The 26639-nt window shown below is 52.2% G+C and overlaps 1 protein-coding gene across 3 annotated transcripts in view; it reads right to left on the bottom strand.

Annotated features, from left to right (window-relative positions):
• cers3a (ceramide synthase 3a) overlaps positions 1 to 26639 on the bottom strand; it is a 151875-nt gene that overhangs the window by 111702 nt on the left and 13534 nt on the right. For 2 of the 3 annotated variants that reach the window (XM_041175128.1, XM_041175131.1), the window contains exons 2-3: positions 24233 to 24406; positions 16335 to 16452 (exon numbers count right to left, since the gene is read on the bottom strand). In XM_041175128.1, coding sequence (XP_041031062.1) covers positions 16335 to 16452; positions 24233 to 24405 — 291 coding nt within the window. In that variant the 5' untranslated portion in view covers position 24406. Of the gene's footprint in view, positions 1 to 16334; positions 16453 to 24232; positions 24410 to 26639 lie in introns of all 3 variants that reach the window. The other variant, XM_041175129.1, reaches the window with a different exon arrangement.

Genomic DNA, 26639 nt, shown 5'->3' with positions numbered 1-26639 from the left:
ACGCGGACCAACGCGCATCAACATCCCTGACGCGGACCAACGCGCATCAACATCCCTGACGCGGACCAACGCGCATCAACATCCCTGACGCGGACCAACGCGCATCAACATCCCTGACGCGGACCAACGCGCATCAACATCCCTGATGCGGACCAACGCGCATCAACATCCCTGACACGGACCAGCCCTGACATGGACCAGCCCTGACACGGACCAGCCCTGACACGGACCAGCCCTGACACGGACCAACACGCATCAACACGCCTGACATGGACCAACGCGCATCAACATCCCTGACACGGACCAGGCCTGACATGCACCAGCGCGCATCAACACGCCTGACACGCACCAGCGCGCATCAACATCCCTGACACGGACCAGGCCTGACACGCACCAGCGCGCATCAACACGCCTGACACGCACCAGCGCGCATCAACAACCCTGACACGGACCAGCGCGCATCAACACGCCTGACACGGACCAGCGCGCATCAACACGCCTGACACGGACCAGCGCGCATCAACACGCCTGACACGGACCAGCGCGCATCAACACGCCTGACACGGACCAGCGCGCATCAACACGCCTGACACGGACCAGCGCGCATCAACACGCCTGACACGGACCCGAGCGTATCAACATGCCTGACACGGACCAGCGCGCATCAACACGCCTGACACGGACCAGCGCGCATCAACATCCCTGACACGGACCAGCGCGCATCAACATCCCTGACACGGACCAGTGCGCATCAACATCCCTGACACGGACCAGCCCTGACACGGACTAGCACGCAACAACATCCCTGACACGCACCAGCGCGCATCAACACGCCTGACACGCACCAGCGCGCATCAACACGCCTGACACGCACCAGCGCGCATCAACATCCCTGACACGGACCAGACCTGACACGGACCAGACCTGACACGGACCAGCGCGCATCAACACCCCTGACACGCACCAGTACGCATCAACACCCCTGACACGCACCAGCGCGCATCAACACGCCTGACACGGACCAACGCGCATCAACACCCTGACACGGACCAGCACGCATCAACACGCCTGACACGGACCAGCACGCATCAACACGCCTGACACGGACCAGCGCGCATCAACACGCCTGACACGCACCAGCGCGCATCAACACGCCTGACACGCACCAGCGCCCATCAACACACCTGACACGGTCCAACGCGCATCAACACCCCTGACACGGACCAACGCGCATCAACACGCCTGACACGGACCAACGCGCATCAACACGCCTGACACGGACCAGCGCGCATCAACACGCCTGACACGGACCAGCGCGCATCAACACGCCTGACACGGACCAGCGCGCATCAACACGCCTGACACGCACCAGCCCGCATCAACACGCCTGACACGGACCAACGCGCATCAACACCCCTGACACGAACCAACGCGCATCAACACCCCTGACACGAACCAGCGCGCACCAACACGCCTGACGCGGACCAACAGGCATCAACATCCCTGACGCGGACCAGCGCCCATCAACACGCCTGACGCGGACCAGCGCGCATCAACATCCCTGACGCGGACCAGCGCCCATCAACACGCCTGACGCGGACCAACGCGCATCAACACGCCTGACACGGACCAACGCGCATCAACACCCCTGACACGGACCAGCACGCATCAATACGACTGACATGGACCAGCGTGCATCAACACGCCTGACACGCACCAGCGCGCATCAACACGCCTGACACGGACCAACGCGCATCAACACCCCTGACACGGACCAGCGCGCATCAACACGCCTGACATGGACCAACAGGCATCAACACCCCTGACACGGACCAGCGCGCATCAACACGCCTGACAAGGACCAGCCCTGACACGGACCAGCCCTGACACAGACCAGCCCTGACACGGACCAGCGCACATCAACACCCCTGACACGGACCAGCGCGCATCAACATCCCTGACACGGACCAGCGCGCATCAACACGCCTGACACGGACTAACGCGCATCAACATCCCTGGCACGGACCAGCCCTGACACAGACCAGCCCTGACATGGACTAGCACGCAACAACATCCCTGACACGCACCAGCACGCATCAACATGCCGGACACGCACCAGCGCGCATCAACATCCCTGACACGGACCAGGCCTGACATGCACCAGCGCGCATCAACACGCCTGACACGCACCAGCGCGCATCAACATCCCTGACACGGACCAGGCCTGACACGCACCAGCGCGCATCAACACGCCTGACACGCACCAGCGCGCATCAACAACCCTGACACGGACCAGCGCGCATCAACACGCCTGACACGGACCAGCGCGCATCAACACGCCTGACACGGACCAGCGCGCATCAACACGCCTGACACGGACCAGCGCGCATCAACACGCCTGACACGGACCAGCGCGCATCAACACGCCTGACACGGACCAGCGCGCATCAACACGCCTGACACGGACCAGCGCGCATCAACACGCCTGACACGGACCCGAGCGTATCAACACGCCTGACACGGACCAGCGCGCATCAACACGCCTGACACGGACCAGCGCGCATCAACATCCCTGACACGGACCAGTGCGCATCAACATCCCTGACACGGACCAGCCCTGACACGGACTAGCACGCAACAACATCCCTGACACGCACCAGCGCGCATCAACACGCCTGACACGCACCAGCGCGCATCAACATGCCTGACACGGGCCAGCGCGCATCAACACGCCTGACAGACCAACGCGCATCAACACGCCTGACACGGACCAACGCGCATCAACACGCCTGACACGGACCAACGCGCATCAACACGCCTGACACGCACCAGCACGCATCAACACGCCTGACACGCACCAGCACGCATCAACACGCCTGACACGGACCAGCACGCATCAACATGCCTGACACGGACCAGCCCTGACAGGGACCAACGCGCATCAACACCCCTGACACGCACCAACGCGCATCAACAGCCCTGACACGGACCAGCACGCATCAACACGCCTGACACGCACCAGCGCGCATCAACACGCCTGACAGGGATGAACGCGCATCAACACGCCTGACATGGACCAACGCGCATCAACACCACTGACACACACCAGCACGCATCAACACGCCTGACACGGACCAACGCGCATCAACATCCCTGACACGCACCAGCCCTGACGCGGACCAACGCGCATCAACATCCCTGACGCGGACAAACGCGCATCAACATCCCTGACGTGGACCAGCGCGCATCAACATCCCTGACTCGGAGCAGCGCGCATCAACATCCCTGACGCAGAGCAGCGCGCATCAACATCCCTGACGCGGAGCAGCGCGCATCAACATCCCTGACGCGGACCAACGCGCATCAACATCCGTGACGCAGACCAACGCGCATCAAATTCCCTGACACGGACCAGCCCTGACACGGACCAGCCCTGACACGGACCAGCCCTGACACGGACCAGCCCTGACACGGACCAGCGCGCATCAACACGCGTGACACGCACCAGCGCGCATCAACATCCCTGACACGCACCAACGCGCATCAACATCCCTGACACGCACCAGCGCGCATCAACATCCCTGACACGCACCAGCGCGCATCAACATCCCTGACACGCACCAGCGCGCATCAACACCCCTGACACGGAACAACGCGCATCAACATCCCTGACACGGACCAGCGCGCATCAACATCCCTGACACGGACCAGAGCACATCAACATCCCTGACATGGACCAGCCCTGACACGCACCAGCACGCATCAACATCCCTGACACGCACCAGCGCGCATCAACACGCCTGACACGGACCAGCCCTGACACGGACCAGCGCGCATCAACACGCCTGACACAGACCAGCCCTGACACGGACCACCGCGCAACATCCCTGACACGGACCAGCCCTGACATGGACCAGACCTGACACGGACCAGCCCTGACGCGCACCAGCACGCATCAACACCCCTGACACGCACCAGCGCGCATCAACACCCCTGACACGCACCAGCGCGCATCAACACCCCTGACACGCACCAGCGCGCATCAACACCCCTGACACGCACCAGCGCGCATCAACACCCCTGACACGCACCAGCGCGCATCAACACCCCTGACACGCACCAGCGCGCATCAACACCCCTGACACGCACCAGCGCGCATCAACACCCCTGACACGCACCAGCGCGCATCAACACACCTGACACGCACCAGAGCGCATCAACACCCCTGACACGCACCAGAGCGCATCAACACGCCTGACACGCACCAGCGCGCATCAACACGCCTGACACGGACCAACGCGCATCAACACACCTGACACGGACCAGCATGCAACAACACGCCTGACACGGACCAGCACGCATCAACACGCCTGACACGCACTAGCGCGCATCAACATGCCTGACACGGACCAGCCCTGACAGGGACCAACGCGCATCAACACCCCTGACACGCACCAGCGCGCATCAACACGCCTGACACGGACCAACGCGCATCAACAGCCCTGACACGGACCAGCACGCATCAACACGCCTGACACGGACCAGCATGCATCAACACGCCTGACACGGACCAGCGCGCATCAACACGCCTGACACGCACCAGCGCGCATCAACACGCCTGACAGGGACCAACGCGCATCAACACCCCTGACACGGACCAACGCGCATCAACACCCCTGACACGGACCAGCGCGCATCAATACGACTGACACGGACCAGCGCGCATCAACACACCTGACACGCACCAGCGCGCATCAACACGCCTGACACGCACCAGCGCGCATCAACACGCCTGACACGCACCAGCGCGCATCAACACGCCTGACACGCACCAGCGCGCATCAACACGCCTGACACGCACCAGCGCGCATCAACACGCCTGACACGCACCAGTGACAGGGACCAGCCCTGACATGGACCAGCACGCATTAACACGCCTGACACGGACCAGCCCTGACACGGACCAGCCCTGACACGGACCAGCCCTGACACGGACCAGCCCTGACACGGACCAGCGCACATCAACATGCCTGACACGGACCAGCGCGCATCAACATACCTGACACGGACCAGCGTGCATCAACACGCCTGACGCAGACCAACGCGCATCAACACGCCTGACGCAGACCAACGCGCATCAACACGCCTGACGCGGACCAACGCGCATCAACACCCCTGATACGCACCAGCGCGCATCAACACGCCTGACACGGACCAGCCCTGACACGGACCAGCGCGCATCAACACGCCTGACGCGGACCAACACGCATCAACACCCCTGACACGCACCAGCACGCATCAATACGCCTGACACGGACCAACCCTGACACGGACCAGCGCACATCAACACGCCTGACATGGACCAGTCCTGACACAGACCAGCCCTGACACAGACCAGCCCTGACACGGACCAGCGCACATCAACATCCCTGACACGGACCAGCCCTGACACGGACCAGCCCTGACACGGACCAGCGCACATCAACATCCCTGACACGGACCAGCCCTGACACGGACCAGCCCTGACGCGCACCAGAGCGCATCAACACGCCTGACGCGGACCGGCGCGCATCAACACGCCTGACGCGGACCGGCGTGCATCAGCATGCCTGACGCGGACCGGCGTGCATCAACACGCCTGACGCGGACCAGCCCTGACACGCACCAGCCCTGACACGGACCAGCGCACATCAACATACCTGACACGCACTAGCCCTGACGCGGTCCAATGCGCATCAACATCCTTGACGCGGACCAGTGCGCATCAACATCCCTGACGCGGAGCAGCGCGCATCAACATCCCTGACGCGGACCAACGCGCATCAACATCCCTGACGCGGACCAACGCGCATCAACATCCCTGACGCGGACCAACGCGCATCAACATCCCTGACGCGGACCAACGCGCATCAACATCCCTGACGCGGACCAACGCGCATCAACATCCCTGATGCGGACCAACGCGCATCAACATCCCTGACACGGACCAGCCCTGACATGGACCAGCCCTGACACGGACCAGCCCTGACACGGACCAGCCCTGACACGGACCAACACGCATCAACACGCCTGACATGGACCAACGCGCATCAACATCCCTGACACGGACCAGCCCTGACATGGACCAGCGCGCATCAACATGCCTGACTCGGAACAGCACGCATCAACATCCCTGACACGCACCAGCGCGCATCAACACGCCTGACACGCACCAGCGCGCATCAACACGCCTGACACGGACCAGCGCGCATCAACACCCCTGACACGGACCAGCGCGCATCAACACGCCTGACACGGACCAATGCGCATCAACACGCCTGACACGGACCAACGCGCATCAACACCCCTGACACGGACCAACGCGCATCAACACGCCTGACACGGACCAACGCGCATCAACACCCCTGACACGGACCAGCTCGCATCAGCACGCCTGACACGGACCAACGCGCATCAACACGCCTGACACGGACCAACGCGCATCAACACGCCTGACACGCACCAGCACGCATCAACACGCCTGACAAGCACCAGCACGCATCAACACGCCTGACACGGACCAACGCGCATCAACATCCCTAACACAGACCAGCCCTGACACGGACCAGCCCTGACGTGCACCATCGCGCATCAACACGCCTGACGTGGACCTGCCCTGACATGCACCAGCCCTGACACGGACCAGCCCTGACACGGACCAGCGCACATCAACATCCCTGACACGCACCAGCCCTGACGCGCACCAACGCGCATCAACATCCCTGACGCGGACAAACGCGCATCAACATCCCTGACGCGGACCAGCGCGCATCAACATCCCTGACTCGGAGCAGCGCGCATCAACATCCCTGACGCGGAGCAGCGCGCATCAACATCCCTGACGCGGAGCAGCGCGCATCAACATCCCTGACGCGGACCAACGCGCATCAACATCCCTGACGCGGACCAACGCGCATCAACATCCGTGGCGCGGACCAACGCGCATCAAATTCCCTGACACGGACCAGCCCTGACACGGACCAGCCCTGACACGGACCAGCGCGCATCAACACGCGTGACACGCACCAGCGCGCATCAACATCCCTGACACGCACCAGCGCGCATCAACATCCCTGACACGCACCAGCGCGCATCAACATCCCTGACACGCACCAGCGTGCATCAACATCCCTGACACGCACCAGCGTGCATCAACATCCCTGACACGCACCAGCGCGCATCAACATCCCTGACACGCACCAGCGCGCATCAACACCCCTGACACGGAACAACGCGCATCAACATCCCTGACACGGACCAGCGCGCATCAACATCCCTGACACGGACCAGCGCACATCAACATCCCTGACATGGACCAGCCCTGACACGCACCAGCACGCATCAACATCCCTGACACGCACCAGCGCGCATCAACACGCCTGACACGGACCAGCGCGCATCAGGACGCCTGACACGCACCAGCGCGCATCAACATCCCTGACACGGACGAGCGCGCATCAACATCCCTGACACGGACCAGCGCGCATCAACATCCCTGACACGCACCAGCGTGCATCAACACACCTGACATGGACCAGCGCGCATCAACATCCCTGACACGCACCAGCGCGCATCAACATCCCTGACACGGACCAGCGCGCATCAACATACCTGACACGCACCAGCGCGCATCAACATCCCTGATGCGGACCAGCACACATCAACACGCCTGACGCGGACCAGCGCGCATCAACACGCCTGATGCGGACCAGCGCGCATCAACACGCCTGACGCGGACCAGCGGGCATCAACACGCCTGACACGGACCAGCGGGCATCAACACGCCTGACACGGACTAGCGCGCAACAACATCAATGAAATGCACCAACGCGCATCAACATTCCTGACACGGACCAACGCGCATCAACATCCCTGACACGGACCAACGCGCATCAACATCCCTGACATGGACCAACGCGCATCAACATCCCTGACACGCACCAGCGCGCATCAACACCCCTGACACGCACCAGCGTGCATCAACACCCCGACACGCACCAGCGCGCATCAACACCCCTGACATGCACCAGCGCGCATCAACACCCCTGACACGCACCCGCGCGCATCAACACCCCTGACACGCACCAGCGCGCATCAACACCCCTGACACGCACCAGCGCGCATCAACACCCCTGACACGCACCAGAGCGCATCAACACGCCTGACACGCACCAGCGCGCATCAACACGCATGACACGGACCAACGCGCATCAACACACCTGACACGGACCAGCACGCAACAACACGCCTGATACGGACCAGCACGCATCAACACGCCTGACACGCACTAGCACTAACGCGCATCAACATACCTGACACGGACCAGCCCTGACAGGGACCAACGCGCATCAACACCCCTGACACGCACCAGCGCGCATCAACACGCCTGACACGGACCAGCACGCATCAACACACCTGACACGCACCAGCGCGCATCAACACGCCTGACACGGACCAACGCGCATCAACACCCCTGACACGGACCAACGCGCATGAACACCCCTGACACGGACCAGCGCGCATCAATACGACTGACACGGACCAGCGTGCATCAACACGCCTGACACGCACCAGCGCGCATCAACACGCCTGACATGCACCAGCGCGCATCAACACGCCTGACACGCACCAGCGCGCATCAACACGCCTGACACGCACCAGCGCGCATCAACATGCCTGACACGCACCAGCGCGCATCAACACGCCTGACACGCACCAGCGCGCATCAACACGCCTGACGTGGACCAGCAGTGACACGGACCAGCCCTGACATGGACCAGCACGCATCAACACACCTGACACGGACCAGCCCTGACACGGACCAGCCCTGACACGGACCAGCCCTGACACGGACCAGCCCTGACACGGACCAGCCCTGACACGGACCAGCCCTGACACAGACCAGCGCGCATCAACATGCCTGACACGGACCAGCGCGCATCAACATGCCTGACACGGACCAGCGTGCATCAACACGCCTGACGCAGACCAACGCGCATCAACACGCCTGACGCGGACCAACGCGCATCAACACCCCTGACGCGGACCAACGCGCATCAACACCCCTGACACGCACCAGCACGCATCAATACGCCTGACACGGACCAACCCTGACACAGACCAGCGCACATCAACACGCCTGACATGGACCAGCCCTGACACAGACCAGCCCTGACACGGACCAGCGCACATCAACATCCCTGACACGGACCAGCCCTGACACGGACCAGCCCTGACACGGACCAGCGCACATCAACATCCCTGACACGGACCAGCCCTGACACGGACCAGCCCTGACACGGACCAGCCCTGACACGGACCAGCCCTGACACGGACCAGAGCGCATCAACACGCCTGACGCGGACCAGCGCGCATCAACACGCCTGACGCGGACCAGCGTGCATCAACATGCCTGACGCGGACCGGCGTGCATCAACACGCCTGACGCGGACCAGCCCTGACACGCACCAGCCCTGACACGGACCAACGCACATCAACATACCTGACACGCACTAGCCCTGACGCGGTCCAATGCGCATCAACATCCATGACGCGGACCAGCGCGCATCAACATCCCTGACGCGGACCAGCGCGCATCAACATCCCTGACGCGGACCAACGCGCATCAACATCCCTGACGCGGACCAACGCGCATCAACATCCCTGACGCGGACCAACGCGCATCAACATCCCTGACGCGGACCAACGCGCATCAACATCCCTGACGCGGACCAACGCGCATCAACATCCCTGACGCGGACCAACGCGCATCAACATCCCTGACGCGGACCAACGCGCATCAACATCCCTGACGCGGACCAACGCGCATCAACATCCCTGACGCGGACCAACGCGCATCAACATCCCTGACGCGGACCAACGCGCATCAACATCCCTGACGCGGACCAACGCGCATCAACATCCCTGACGCGGACCAACGCGCATCAACATCCCTGACACGGACCAGCCCTGACACGGACCAGCCCTGACACGGACCAGCCCTGACACGGACCAGCCCTGACACGGACCAGCCCTGACACGGACCAACATGCATCAACACGCCTGACATGGACCAACGCGCATCAACATCCCTGACACGGACCAGCCCTGACACGGACCAGCGCGCATCAACATGCCTGACTCGGAACAGCACGCATCAACATCCCTGACACGCACCAGCGCGCATCAACACGCCTGACACGCACCAGCGCGCATCAACACGCCTGACACGGACCAACGCGCATCAACTCCCCTGACACGGACCAACAGGCATCAACATCCCTGACACGGACCAGCGCGCATCAACACGCCTGACACGGACCAACGCGCATCAACACCCCTGACACGGACCAGCCCTGACACGGACCAGCCCTGACACGGACCAGCCCTGACACGGACCAGCCCTGGCACGGACCAGCGCGCATCAACACGCGTGACACGCACCAGCGCGCATCAACATCCCTGACACGCACCAGCGCGCATCAACATCCCTGACACGCACCAGCGCGCATCAACATCCCTGACACGCACCAGCGCGCATCAACATCCCTGACACGCACCAGCGCGCATCAACATCCCTGACACGCACCAGCGCGCATCAACATCCCTGACACGCACCAGCGCGCATCAACATCCCTGACACGCACCAGCGCGCATCAACATCCCTGACACGCACCAGCGCGCATCAACATCCCTGACACGCACCAGCGCGCATCAACATCCCTGACACGCACCAGCGCGCATCAACATCCCTGACACGCACCAGCGCGCATCAACACCCCTGACACGCACCAGCGCGCATCAACACCCCTGACACGGAACAACGCGCATCAACATCCCTGACACGGACCAGCGCGCATCAACACGCCTGACACGGACCAGCGCGCATCAACACGCCTGACACGGACCAACGCGCATCAACATCCCTGACACGGACCAGCCCTGACACGCACCAGCGCGCATCAACACGCCTGACACGCACCAGCGCGCATCAACACGCCTGACACGCACCAGCGCGCATCAACACGCCTGACACGCACCAGCGCGCATCAACACGCCTGACACGCACCAGCGCGCATCAACACGCCTGACACGCACCAGCGCGCATCAACACGCCTGACACGCACCAGCGCGCATCAACACGCCTGACACGCACCAGCGCGCATCAACACGCCTGACACGCACCAGCGCGCATCAACACGCCTGACCCTGACCAGCGCGCATCAACACCCCTGACGCGGACCAGTGCGCATCAACATGCCTGACACGGACCAGCCCTGACACGGACCAGCGCGCATCAACACGCCTGACACAGACCAGCCCTGACATGGACCAGCCCTGACATGGACCAGCGCGCATCAACACGCCTGACACGGACCAACGCGCATCAACATCCCTGACACGGACCAGCGCGCGCATCAACATCCCTGACATGGACCAGCGCGCATCAACACGCCTGACACGGACCAGCGCGCATCAACACGCCTGACACAGACCAGCGCGCATCAACACGCCTGACACGGACCAGCCCTGACACGGACCAGCGGGCATCAACACCTCTGACACGGACCAGCGGGCATCAACACCCCTGACACGGACCAGCCCTGACACAGACCAGCGCGCATCAACACCCCTGACACGGACCAGCGCGCATCAACACCCCTGACACGGACCAGCGCGCATCAACACGCCTGACATGGACCAACGCGCATCAACATGCCTGACATGGACCAGCCCTGACACGGACCAGCGCGCATCAACATGCCTGACACGGACCAGCCCTGACACGGACCAGCGCGCATCAACACGCCTGACATGGACCAGCCCTGACACGGACCAGCCCTGACACGGACCAGCCCTGACACGAACCAGCGCACATCAACACGTCTGACACGGACCAGCGCGCATCAACATCCATGACACGGACCAGCGCGCATCAACATCCATGACATGGACCAGCCCTGACACGGACCAGCCCTGACACGGACCAGCCCTGACACGGACCAGCGCACATCAACACGTCTGACACGGACCAGCACGCATCAACATCCATGACACGGACCAGCGCGCATCAACATCCATGACACGGACCAGTCCTGACACGGACCAGCCCTGACACGGACCAGCCCTGACACGGACCTGTGTTTTGTATTGAAGCTCGAGTGATTGGGACCCGCCAAAGTTTTAGCCAGGAAATGCTGATATTGATATTGATAAAGTTTGGAAGTCACTAAGATTAACCTGTATGAAACAGTGGCAGCAATATTTGGTAAAGCGGGAGCCTGCAACAAAGACTGGGTTTGAGACCTACTCAGCTGAGATGACATATGTCATTGAAGCAAAATAGCAAAGTCTACAATGATGCACAAAATACCCACAACAGCTAAAACACTGCACCAGCTGAAAGTAGTCAAAAGATAGGGTGACACTGAGTAAATAAGCACTGGATAAACACTGAGTAAATAAATACTGAGTAAATAAACACTGGATCAGCCTATGTCAAGAAATCCAAACTGCCTATGACAACAGAAATCTATGTTATGTACGGTGGGATCAAGAGGACACTTGATCTTATCATCAAAGTTGCCCCCCTGAAATCTACTCACTGACAAAAGCAAACCGATGTCCCAGTGGGTTGAACATTGCTGTGAGCTGTACTCTCGTGAGACTGACCTCTCAGCCTGGGTTCGATGCACCTCCTCATCTTGCTGTCGTGGCTGAGTTAGATGAAGAACCATCTTCACTTCAGCCTGAAAACACTTTTTAAATCGATTAGCAAATAGAAAGGCATCCGGCAATGATGGAATTCCAACTGAACTCCTCAAACATGGAAAATTCCATCTTTTGCCACACTTCCATGATCTTCTCCTTCTCTGTTGGAAAGTAGGCTCCATTCCTTAGGAGATGCATAACATAAAAATCATCAGACTACAAAAGCAAAGGCGACAGAGGAGACTGCAACAAGTACAGGGGCATCTCACTCCTGAGCATCATTGGGAAGCCTTCGCAAGGGTCAGGCTTAAATGATTCCATCTACTTTCAGATGGAGTGTACCTGGAACGCAGTGTGGTTTCTGTACCAGAGGATTTACTGTGGACAGGATCCTCTCCATACATCAGCTCCAAGAGAACAGGATGTACCTCTTTACCTTCCTTTTGTAGATCTGACTGAAGCTTCCAACACGGTCAGCAGGGCTGGTTATGGAGAAAATTGGCTGCCCAGGAAAGCTCCTCAGTCTCCTCCTCTCCCTTCATGACAACGTGCGCTGGAGAGTTTGACAGTTTCAGAGTGAGGAGTGGAGTGTAACAGGGCTGTGTCCTCGCCCCCAATCTGGTATTTTCTTCTCCTGACTTTTGCCTTCCCTGCAGATATAGAAGGAGTTTACCTGCAAACTCGGTCAGACAGAAAGCTCTACATTCTGTCCAGACTGAAAGTGAAAACAGAATTACAGCACGTCTCGATCAGAGAACCTCTCCACGCTGACAGCGCTGTGCCAGTTTCTCACACGGAAACTCAGCTACAAAGACTCATGGATTCCTCTCCCACACCATAACGTGTTCTCTCTGACTATAAGCATCAAGGAAACCTCGGTCATGGTTTCTCTTCCTCGCTCTTGATCGCACCAAAGAGCTCCTGCCGGAAGCGCTTTGCAAATTCTGCTTGGGTCCTTGGGTCCACAGCAACACACAATCCTTCTCTTGATGCAGAGCTCAATACATGCATTGGGAAAACCGACACCACCTTTAGCCCACTCACAAAACATGCATGGAATAACCTCAAACTGAGTCTTAGGACCAAGATGCTGCTTAATGAAGCTTGTGTTCTCAGCACCTTGCTGTATGCCTGTGAAACATGGACAACTTACAGCTATCAAGAAAGGAAGCTCAACGACTTTCATCTTTGCTGTTTGAGGTGTGTTCTGTGCATCTTCTGGAAGGATAAATACAGCAATCCTTTCAAAGGCAAAGCTCCCATCTACATTGACACTCATCAAACAGAGGTGGCTTTTCTGGCTTGGGGACATTTGCAGGGTGGAATTTGTCACATACGCAAGGACTTTCTGTTTGGAGAGGTAGCCAGAGCTCCGTGAGCAATGGGACCTCCAAAGCTTCATTTCAAGGATGTTTACAAGCCTGACAACAAAGAGCCTAAACTTTCACACTGGGAACACCAGCCGATGACGATGGTGACATCACCTGTGAGCTGACTTACGCTACCATGACAATCAGTGACTGCAGTGGCTTGGCAACAGGCGCCAACACCAAAGACAGGAATCTACAGCGACACCAGATACCCACTTCACAGCGGCATTTGTGGCAGAACCTGTCTCTCACAGGTTGGTGTCCTTAACCGTCAAGAAAATTTCACCAAATGAAGCTTCCCCATCCCCAGTTCATTTGCTGCATGTCCATTACCCTTACTCAGGTGGGAGAAATGCTGACAATGATGCGAGGTTATTCTCTAAAAAACTCATTATTTTGTCCTTGTACAAGGTCTTGGTCAAGCCTCAGTTAGAATACTGTGTCCAACTTTGATCTCCTCACATAACGGGTGGCTCTGTAACTTTGCAGAAGGTTGAGAGGTGACCTATTAGATTAGGCCCCAGTTTGAAGTGTGTTACTTCCGCAGGCTTCTCATAGATCTGGGTCTCTCCACTTTAGAGAAGTGGATACTTGGGGTGATTCCAGCAAGATCTTTAAAATGATGCAGAGCTTGGATTGTGTCTGTGTAGACAAATTGTTTCAACTCAATAGGTTGGGGCAGTAGTAGGTTAGATTTTTGGAGGTGGTTCCTTCCCCAGAGAATAGTTAACCTCTGGAACAGGTTAGTCTGGTGGCCACTGATTGGCTAAATTCCTTCAAAAGAGATCTGGACCTGGATCTCTCTGGGATGGAAATCACCACATACAAGAGGTAGTTACTGTGTAACATTAAATCAGGGCCAGAGTGATCTCCTGGACAGAGGTCAGCAACAATTTTCCAGAGCTCACCTAATGGTCCTGGGATTTTGGGTTGCATTTTACTTTCCCTTGCCAGGTGTGTTTTTGGCATTTGGGGTGGGGGGGGCACGTAAAATAGGGCAGGTGTACACCCATCACCTTTCCACCCACCCCTGAGTTCACCCCTATTATACGGGTGGGGGTGAACAGGCGCTGAAATTGACAGCCTGCCTGCCATGTTTAAATAGATAATCAAGGGTCAATCTGGCTCATTACCAAGCCAATTGATCCCAATAATATGCTGCCCACACCATAAAACATTTGGTGCAGGACTGGGCAGCCTGATTGTTTTTTTTTAATTTTCAAAGGGCAGGAAGGAAGGGGGGGAGGTTCTATCTTTGGGGAATGCCCTTTGTGGACTGAAGAGGGAGGGGCAGCCCCCATAAGATAAAACCCCACACTTTTCTTCCTACCTGCCTGTTACATTAAACCCACCACCTCCATCCCCCTCCCTAACCTGCCCAAGACCCCGGCTCACCTGTTTCCGGGGATCCATTGTTGTTTCTTCTTATTCCCCGCTGCAGTCCCAGCAGTGCCCACTAATGTGCTCTTGGCGCTGTCGGGACTGATAGGGCAGCCGGCCAATCGGATTGGCTGGCAGCTCCTGGGGGGCGGAAGTCGCATACTGCTCCTGTTTAGCTACACCCACAGTGTGCTATGGCTGTGGGGTGGGCTGGCATGGAAAGGGGCATCTCCAAACCACCAGAGACAGGGTTGGGGTTGGGGGGAAAAGGTTGAGCCATCTGCCTCCTCCCTCCTTCCTGCCCTGCAATATTCTGCCCTTTATCTGGTTTTTAGGTCCTGGGCGGTTTCATTGCTCTGGGTGGGGAGTGTCTGCATTGCAACGGGCAAGGTAGCAACGCAGTACTGGACAGGAGGATGAACAAGTGGATGTTTTCCTTTCTGGCGTTTTTCTGTAAGTTACATAATGACAGAAGATGCTGTACCTGGTGAATTATCGAATCCTTCATTGTTGGAACTGGGTCTCTTCAAAAGAAATTGAGCCTACATTTTTGTTTTAAAGAGCTCTTCCATTTCAATGTCCTCGGTGTGTTCAACATGCCTCATCTTTTACTTAAAACTTCCAACCCACCCAAGCTGCAACTGTGCAATCTCTGACTCACGTGGAAATGTGTTTGTATCAGAAATAATAAATACTAAAGTAATACCTGATTCATCTTTATTATCAATGTGTCCAAGTGAAGTCACAATAACTGTGAGGGAGGGGTTGCTTAATGTTTTGCATAAAAAAACTTATACTTTTTACAGCAATTTTCAAATTCAAATGCAAACTTACCCTGGTAGGATGCTTTGAAATTGAGACAAAAAAGTTTTCTAAAACCACGTTATATGTGACCTTCAATCGTATTTGGTTCTTAATCCCCATCATTTTGGCAAGAGGTGTCGCTATCAATCTGTGAATGTAAATGCATTATCATAAACCTGGGGCTACAATCAAAGTGAGTCATGGTTTCTTCTGATTATGTCTGTGCTGACTTTTTGAAAGACCTAATCAATTCCTCTCATTTCCCTGCCATTTCCCCACAGCCCTTGCAATATTTTTTGTTTCAAATATTTACCCAGTTCCATTTTGAAAGTTATCAAATCTACTTCCACTGCCTTTTCAGCCATTACAACGCAGATCGTAACAAAACTGAGAAAATTAATACCTCCCCCACCCTAATCCGGTTCTCAGGTTACTGACCTTTCTGAAGGATAAACAGTTTTGATTCATTTACTCTATCTTTTATGAGTTTGAACACCCTTATTAAATCTCCCCTTGACCTTCCTCATAACAATCCTAGCTTCTCTATTCTTTCCAAGTAACTACAGTCCACCATCCCTGCTCCCATTCTAGCAAATCTCTTCTACACCCTTGTCAAGGCCTTGACATCCTTCCGAAAGTGTCATGGCCAGAGTTGGACACAACTGAGGTCTGACCAGTGATCTGTAAAGGTTTACCTTGCTTTTTAACCCAATGACTTTATTTATAAAGATACCATGTGTTTCTCTTAAAACAATCTTATTAACTTGTCATCTTCAAAGATTTGTGTACATACATCCCCAGGTTTCTGCTCCTGCACCCACTTTTATATTCCCTCTTCTCAATCTTCCTTCCAAAATACATCATTTCACACTTCTCTGCATTAAATTTCATCTGATGATTTTATCATGAGAGTAAGGGTAGATGTGATACCTGTAAGGGGCAGGAAGGAGGGAGGAGGCAGATGGCTCAACATTCCGCCCCCCCCCCCACCCCCCCCCCCCCACCCTATGAGAGGAAAGGTGGTTTGGAGATGACCCTTTCCATGCCAACCCACCCCATAGCCATAACACTTTGCTTAACCATTTCATCAGCTGAGTCTTGATTGTAATTTATCTTATCTGACTGATCGTTTACAATGTCATCTTGTAACTTGCCCACAATGTATTCAATTAAAGATCTAGTAATAGTTTTTTAAAAATTTATTCACTCGAGGCTATGTATGTTGCTGACAAGCATTTATTGCCCATTCCTAATTGCCCTTGAGGAAGTGGTGATATATCGTCTTCTTAAACTGCTGCAGTCCGTGTGGTGAAGGTTCTCCCACATTACTGTCAGGGAGGGAGTTCCAGGATTTTTACTCAGCAACGATGGTGCATGTCCAGGTGTGACTTTGAAAGGAACTCAGGAGATGGTGCTGTTCCCATGCACCTTCTGCCCCTGTCCTTCCAGCTAGAGGTATGGGTTTTGGATGTGTTGTCAAAGAAATCTTGGAAATTTGCTGCAATGCATCTTATGGATCATTCATACAGAAGCCACAGAGCAGCAAGATTTCTTGAAAGAGATCAAAGTACAGAAGTACTGAATGCTGCCAAGGAGCAAATAGAATATTTATCATTTATGAGATGAACAGTAAGTCCAATCTATAGCAAGAATCCTCATTTGTACTGGGAATGGGACTGAATTTCTCTGTTTAGAGAAATTAGTTATTTATCTTATTATGAATATGAGGAATCATGCTGTGCTCATAATTAGCTACCACAATAGCTAACATTACAACCGTAATTATGGGCAGAATTTTACTATCCTCCAGGAAGCAGGAAGCGATGCAAGGGGGTTTGGGTAGAGGGAGGTAAAATCACTGGGAGCCATTGGCGGATCAGCTCCCCGGCCTAGGGGAGTTTTACAGATAGCAGGAAAGGGGTTGGACAGGCTGCCCACCCCCAATTTAAATATACAAAGGCCCTATTAAGGGCCATTTTACCAGGTTGTCAGTATTTTGCCAATGGCAGATTGAACCACAAGCCCCACTCCCCACTGTGCACAGAAGCCACCAGCTGAATGGAAGCAACCTCCCAGTGGCAGCCCAGGGTGGAGTGGGTGGGGGGTGTGGGGGGGGAATTTGTGAGGCATGGCAGGGGGAACCGTGGACAGGGAAGGCATCCAATGTCCCCCTTACCTGCACATTGTGACAGATCCCCCTCCACCTGTCTCAACAATGACCACAGTTCCTGGTGGTGCTGCTGGCTTTCTGATTGGGGTGGCAGCCATGCTGAACGGAATGGCAACCATGGGAACAGCCAGTTAATTAATGGCTGCTCATAAAACTGAGGAGGAAGTCCACACAATCTGCAAACTTCAGCCCTACATTTCATTGGCTCTCTCACACTCAGTCTCTCTCTCTCGAGAAGGGCTGCAAACCCTAGATAGCTTTATCACGAGGGCAGAGTATGGACTTATACACACTCTTCCGTGAGATCCAGTCAGTCAGTGAGCCCCCACATGAAACGTCCCCAGTCCCAGAAATGCCAAAGGTTGGAAGGAACAAATCTTTCAAACACCTCCCACAAGAAAGGACCATGAATGGAGATGTTCTCCCAACCCCTCCCAGCAATTCATCCAAGAGTGACATTGGAAAAAGCTGGTCTGGGAGCCTTTTTAAACCAAAAAAGGTTTAAAGATCAGGGCAGTGAGGTAGGGGGGTTGATACTAAGAGAGGCTATCAAATCCTATCAGCAGCACATTCCCTCATTGCAGACAAGGTCACAACTTAGGCATGAAACTCTCACTGTTTGCTGTGTTTGATGGTCTGATTTGATATGTAATATTCATCATAAAAGTGATCTAAATTTAGAATCTCGCTTTGTTTTCTACAATATTTGTCAGCGGTGGTGGACTTTGTGCTTAAGGGCTATGTCTGCTGAAATATTGACTTGTGACTGCTTCAGCCTGAGTTGGCAGCAATGATCACCTTTAAAATGAACAAACATTGCGCTAGGGGAATGGACACGGAATGTATCTCTGTTTTTCGGTGGTTGAAACAGCACTGAGGAATGCTATTTGTTTCAGTGCACCAAACTGTTCGACTCCCATCAGATTCCTATTGGTTCTAATGACACAGAAAGAGATAAATTGATGAAACTTAAAACAGCCATCAAATGGAATGTTTTATTTAATAACTCCCTTTCAGCTTAATGACTTGATTGACAGATGTAACCAAGTTCATGTTGGTTGTATTTTTCAGGCTTTCTATGTGGGACTGGTTCTTATGTATAGGGTAGACAGCAATCTGGCTGAAGAAAGATGACGGCTATAACCTGAGTAGAAAATCTCATTGTGACTCCTCGACCTCTTCAGTATTAAATCTGCTAGGTTATGGACACAGATGTTAAATTACAAAGCTTACCATGTTGTGATATTCATAAAATATTATAAGTATTCCTTTTTTAGAATATCACATGATGAATTGTTTGCGCTAAGTTAGTGAAGAATTGTATCATTGTGGAATCAACATGTAAAAAAAAGTCTGTCCTCTGGGGGATTAAGCTGTGGGGAGCTTGCCATCGGAAAGTCTTGAACTAAACTAGAAAACTAATCGCTGGTGACTGCACATTAGATGTGACAGGCCCGCCCCTGATTTTGTGATCTACCCGGCCTCACTTCCCTCCAAGAGCTCGAGCTCATTAAATTTACCCCATTGCTTTGAGGTTTGACTTTATGAAGTTATTTCTCTGCATCCCAGCTTTGATGGTCAAGAGTTGAGGCCACTAAAGCCCAACTGTTCTGCTCTCTCAGCCTTTGTTCTTCTATTACCAATTGACTGCTCCCACTCCAGACCTGAGCTCCACACTGTAGAGATCTACTAAAATATGCTGAATAATACCATATTCATCCCATGTCATCACTGAGGGAAATGTCACAGGAAATATATTAATTTCGAGAAAGATACCGGATTTCCAAAATAGTAAGTTTCTGATAAATTTCACTTTGCTTTCCACATATTAAATATGTATAAGACTGTGCATGTTACGATTTCAGTGTTGAATTACCTGATGTGTGCCCACAACAAAGGTGCAGTTACAGAATTACAGCCTTTAATGGTTTTCAGGTGACATTTATTCAGTCCGAGCAGTAAAAGGTTTCAGACTGAATTGCTCTACAGAAAAAATTATATTAGCTGATCAAAGAAGGAGACGACCAATCACTCCTTTAGGGCAATGGTCACACTGCAGGTTAGGAGATGCAGGCAGAGAGGGAATGGGTGACCTCTGGGCAGCCTGAGAGAACCAGGCAGGGAGCACAGGAGTGCTCTGAGTCGATCTCGCTCACTAACCAGCTTTCAATTTTGGATACTGATGAAGGCAATAAGTCTCCAGAGGAGCGCAGCCAGAGCCAAGTCCAGGGCTCCAAGAGGCGGCTCAGCTGCGCAGGAGGGGGAGAAAGGAGAGTGGAAGAGCAATAGTGATAGGGGATTCACTAATCAGGGGAACAGACAGGCATTTCTGTGGCCGGAGACTTGGCTCCAGAATGGCGCATTGCCTTCCTGATGCCAGGCTCAAGGATGTCACAGAGCAGCTATAGAACACTCTTCTGGGGGAGGGTGAACAGCCAGATGGTGTGGCCCACAGTGCTACCAATGATACTGATATGAAGAGGGATGAAGTCCTGAAAGCAGATTTTATAGAGCTAAGAAAGAAATTAAAAAGCAGGACCTCAAAAGCAGTAATCTCAGGTTTGCTCCTAGTGCCAGGTGTTAGTGAGCATCGGAATAAGAGGATTGAGCGATTGAGCACGTGGCTGGAGGATTAGTATAGGAGGGAGAGCATCTGATTTCTGAGGCATTGGGACCAGTTCTGGGGCAGGTGGGACCTGTAAAATCTGGACGGGTTGCACCTCAGCAGGACTGGACTAATATTCATATACAAATATATACATTCATATATATATTATATATATATATATATATATATATTTAGCAGGGTGATTCGATGGTGCTATTGGGGGAAGAGTTTAAACTAGATTGGCAGGGGCATGGGAAACTGAGAGGGAGCTCAGATTGGAAGGAAGCAAAACTTGTAACAAAGTAGAAAAATAGTAAGCGAACTTAGAAGGCAGACAAAGCGAAGGCAAATGTCAAATAGGATCACAATGTGGAATAATGTTAAAAAGACAAAGTTAAGGGCACTTTATTTGAAAGCATGCAGCATTCACAACAATGTAGATAATTTGAAGGCACAAATAGAGGTAAATGGATATGATTTAATTAACATTGTAGAGACATGGCTACAGGGTGATCAAGACTGGGAACTAAATATCCAAGGATATTCGTAATTTTGAAAGGATAGGCAACAAGGAGAAGGAGGTGGGGTAGCACTCTTAGTAAAGGGGTGGGATCACTACATTAGTGAGAGAGGATCTTAGATCAAAGGATCAAGATGTAGGATCAGTTTAGGTGGAGCTAAGAAACAGCAAGGAGCAGCAAACATTGGTGGGAGTTGTTTATAGGCCAACAAACTGTAGCGTTAATGTTGGGTACAGTATAAATCAGGAAATTAGAGCTGCATGTAACACGGGTAATACAGTAATAATGGGTGACTTCAATTTACTTAAGACTGCATAAACCTAATTAGAGCTAGTGCTGTGGAGAATGAATTTCTGGTGCGTTATGAGATGGCTTTCTGGAGCAGTACTTGGGTACAGCGGATTGGAAAATGACACCAAATCTTTGAGGAAATGGCTAGCATTTAATGAAGCATTACATGGTCTAGAATAAATATACATTTCTGTAAGACAAAAAAAAACCCAACAGGAAAGGCAAATAAACCATGGTTAACAAAAGAAGTTAAAGATTGCACTAGATCAAAGGAAGTGGTTTATAGGAATGCCAGAAAAAAAGCGGTAAGCCTGAGGATTGGGAGCAACTTAGAACCGAGCAAAGCAGGACCAAGAAACCGATAAAGAGAGGGAAAATCGAATATGAATGCAAACTGGCAAGGAACATAAAGGTGGACTGTATATGAAAAGGTTAGCAATGACAAATGTGGGTCCACTACAGGTGGAGACTGGAGACTTTATAATGGAGAATAGGGAATGGGAGGAGAAACAAAACAATTACTTTGCAGCTGTCTTCACAGAGGAAGAGAAAAGAAATCTTCCAGAAATACTGGGGAGCCAAGGGACTTGTGAAAATGAGGAACTGAAAGAAATTAGTATTAAATAATGAGGTAGTATCAGAAAAATTAATTGGATTGGAGGTTGATAAATCCCCTGGACCAAATGAGCTACATCCTAGACTGTTGAAGGAGGTGTCTATAGAGACAGTGGATGCATTGGTGGTTATCTTTCAAGATTCTATAGATTCTGGAAAGGTTCCTGCAGACTGGGAAATAGCAAACTACTTAAGAAGGGAGGGAGAGAAAAACGTAGAACTACAGACCTGTTAGTTTGATGTCAGTAGTAGGGAAAGTGTTAGAATCTATTAGAAAGGATGTGATAACTAGACACTTGGAAAATAATGATATGATTAGGCCAGCCAGGGTCAACATGCATTTATAAAAGGGAAATCATGTTTGACGGACCTGTTGGGATTGTTTTGAGGATGTTACATGTAGCATAATTAGAGGGTATGGGATTGGGGGAGTATACTAGTATGGATTGAGAATTTTATTAACAGACAGAAAGCAGAGAGTAGGAATAAACAGGTCATTCTCAGGATGGCAGGCTGTTCCCAGTCGGGTACCACAAGGATCAGCGCTGGGTCCACAGCTGTTCACAATCGAGATAAATGATTTGGATGTGGGGACCAATTGTAAATTCCCAAATTTGCTGATGACACCAAACTGGGCGGGAACGTAAGTTGTGAGGAGGATGAGTGGAGGCTTCAAGAGGACTTGGACAGGCTGAGTGAATGGGCTAGAACATGGCAGATGGGACATAATGTGAATAAATGTGAAGTTATTCACTTTGGTAGAAAAAACAGAAAGGCAGAATATTTCTTAAATGGTGAGAGATTTGGAATTGTTGGCATCCAAAGGGATCTGGGTGTCCTTATTCATGAGTAACTAAAAGCTAGCAAGCAGGTGCAGCGAGCAATTAGGAAGGCAAATGGTATGTTGGCCTTCATCGTGATGGGATTTGAGTACAGGAGTAAAGATATCTTGCTGCAATTGTATAGAGCCTTGGTGAGATGGCACCTGGTGTACTGTGCACAGTTTTGGTCTCCTTATCTAAGGATATATTCGCCATAGTGGGTGTGCAACGGATGTTCACTATACTCATCCCTGGAATGGTGGGATTGTCTTATGAGAAGAGGTTGAGGATACTGGGTCTGTATTCTCTAGATTTGCAAAGAATGGAGGTGATCTTATTGAAACTTACAGAATTCTTACAGGGTGTGACAGGGTGGATGTAGATAAGATGTTTCCTCTGGCTGGTGAGTCTAAAACCAGGGGACACAATCTCAGGATAAGGGGAAGGCTAATTAAGACTGAAAGGAGGAGAAATTTCTTCACTCAAAGGGTGGTGAAACTTTGGAATTCTCTACCCCAGAGGGCTATGGAAGCTCAGTCATTGAGTATGTTCAAGACATAAATTGATAGATTTCTGGAGACAAATGACATCAAGGGACATGGGGAGAGCGTGGGAAAGTGGCACTGAGGTAGATGATCAGCCATAATCTAACTGAATGGCAGAGCAGGCTCGATGGACTGAATGGTCTATCCCTGCTCCTATGTTCCCATGTTTACACGGGGCTTCCCTCAAGAATAGGCCCACCACGACTGTGTATGGGAATAAGCAGTCATTGGCTCCAATGCTGCTTTGTGTGGGCCCTCATTCAACATCTGTTTATATCATCCACAGAATCTCCATGTTCTCTTTCAGTACACTTGTCACACAGACACTACAAGACAAAGCAAAGTAAAGGGCCTTACCTTTCGAAGAAATGTCGAGCTATCATAAAAACAATAGCATACAGGACTGTGACATATAAATGGGAGGCCTTGGCATACACATAGCCTTCTCTGTCTTCAAGGTCGGCCCAGGTTAAATTTCGGGGAAGCCAGAGGTGATCCCACCAAAACCAGTCACTCAGTGTCTGTAACATCCTGCTGGCAATAAAACAACAATTAATTAATTATCCATTTTAATATTGTACATTGAATCATCAAATAAAACTTACACTATCTTCAGAATCTATGAAATTTTCTTAGCTGGTCATGTCTGCTGTACTAAACACCTAGTCCAAGGAAAGAAAGGGCCTGTTTTTTGCCCTGCTCCATACCCAGGCTACATGGGTAGGGAATAGCTGTTAAAAACTCCTTCTCTAACCCTGTCAGCCCTGTAACAATATTTTTGTTCCCAACAACAAAATACTGTAATTAGCATTTACATGTGTTTGTGGAAAGGATTGAGAATTTAGAACGTACAGTATCTAAGATACTGAATAATTTTCTCATACTTTAAACAAATACCTTTTTACAGATGTGCTAAGACCTGTCAATCGATAATTGGTTAATGACCTGGCAATGAATTCCCTGAATTCTATAAAGGATCTATGGTCCCGAGATTTCAGCCAAAGCTTTGTGATGCATCGTTTCATTTATTTCAGAATAGCTGAATCACAACAAGAGACAGAGCAGGACAAAAATCTGCAGTAGTGAAAGAATCACCGACCAACCTGACTCTGGACTCGGGGACAGCTCATAGGCAAATACTCTTCATATAAATTCACAGCACAACAGTGGCAAAGACATATTTGCAAAATGAGACAGTATTTGTTGGCAGGGCTATTGAATTGAGAATCAAGGAGTAACGATGGGTTAGTCTTATGTGTGAAGAAGACAACAGTTATCAGAGAAGGAGAATTGCCCACCTGTTACAGATTATTACATTGAACGAATGGGATAAATAGCGTGTGTGATCTGGGTGATCAGTCCTGTCACAGAAATGCTCAAGCAGTGAGTCTACACATTTACTTTCTATTTCCAACAAACAAACTGAGGAACTTTACAATTTCTAGTGATATAAAAAGGGCTTTCTTTGTGGTGAATCAGTAGTACATTTGGAATGTGCTGAACTAATAATCCAGAAGGCTGGAAGCATGTTCAAGACTGATTGGTTCAGATCCTAAGATGGCAGCTGGTGGAATTTAAATTCAGTTAATTAATAAGTTCGGAATTGAAAGCTAGTATCAGTGATAGTGACCATGAAACTACCAGATTGTCATAAAAACCCATCTGGTTCAGAAGTGCCCATTAGGGAAGGAAATCTGCCACCCTTACCTGGTCTGGCCTACATGTGGCTCAGATCCACAGAAATGTAGTTGACTCTTAACAACCCTCTAAATGACTGAGCACACCTAGAGTAGAGTAATGTGGAAACAAAAATAAAACGAGATGGATCACCCAGCGTCAACCTAGGGACCGGAAACAACGATGGGCAAGATGTGCCTGTCAACCGTGGAAAAGTCTCCTCACTAACACCTGGGAATTCATGCCAAGATTGGGAGAGCTGTCCCACAGATTCATCAAGCAACAACCTGACAGTTATACCTTACAGCCACCAGACACTACCAGCAGCATCACATGACAGACCCACATGAAGCGGAGGGACAATAGCGTACAGTCAGAAGGGAGTGGCTCTTTGTCAGCATCACAGACTAATATCCATTTTCCATCAACATCCCAGACGAATATCCACATTCCACCAACATCACAGACTAATATCCACATTCCACCAACATCACAGACTAATAACCATATTCCACCAACATCACAGACTAATAACCATATTCCACCAACATCACAGACTAATAACCATATTCCACCAACATCACAGACTAATAACCGTATTCCACCAACATCACAGACGAATATCCACATTCCACCAACATCACAGACTAATATCCGTATTCCACCAACATCACAGACTAATATCTGTATTCCACCAACATCACAGACTAATATCCGTGTTCCATTAAAATCACAGACTTATATCCATATTCCATCAACATCACAGACGAATATCCACATTCCACCAACATCACAGACTAATATCTGTATTCCATCAACATCATTAGACGAATATCCACATTCCACCAACATAACAGACTAATATCCACATTCCACCAACATCCCAGACTAATATCCACATTCCACCAACATCCCAGACTAATATCCGTATTCCACCAACATCACAGACTAATATCCACATTCCACCAACATCACAGACTAATATCCACATTCCACCAACATCCCGGACTAATATCCACATTCCACCAACATCCCGGACTAATATCCGTATTCCACCAACATCACAGACTAATATCCACATTCCACC

The sequence above is a fragment of the Carcharodon carcharias genome, chromosome 26 (assembly GCF_017639515.1).
Source record: "Carcharodon carcharias isolate sCarCar2 chromosome 26, sCarCar2.pri, whole genome shotgun sequence".
Classification (NCBI taxonomy): Eukaryota; Metazoa; Chordata; class Chondrichthyes; order Lamniformes; family Lamnidae; genus Carcharodon; species Carcharodon carcharias.
Note: the sequence above shows the minus strand (reverse complement) of the source record. Positions and strands in the feature narration are given on the sequence as shown.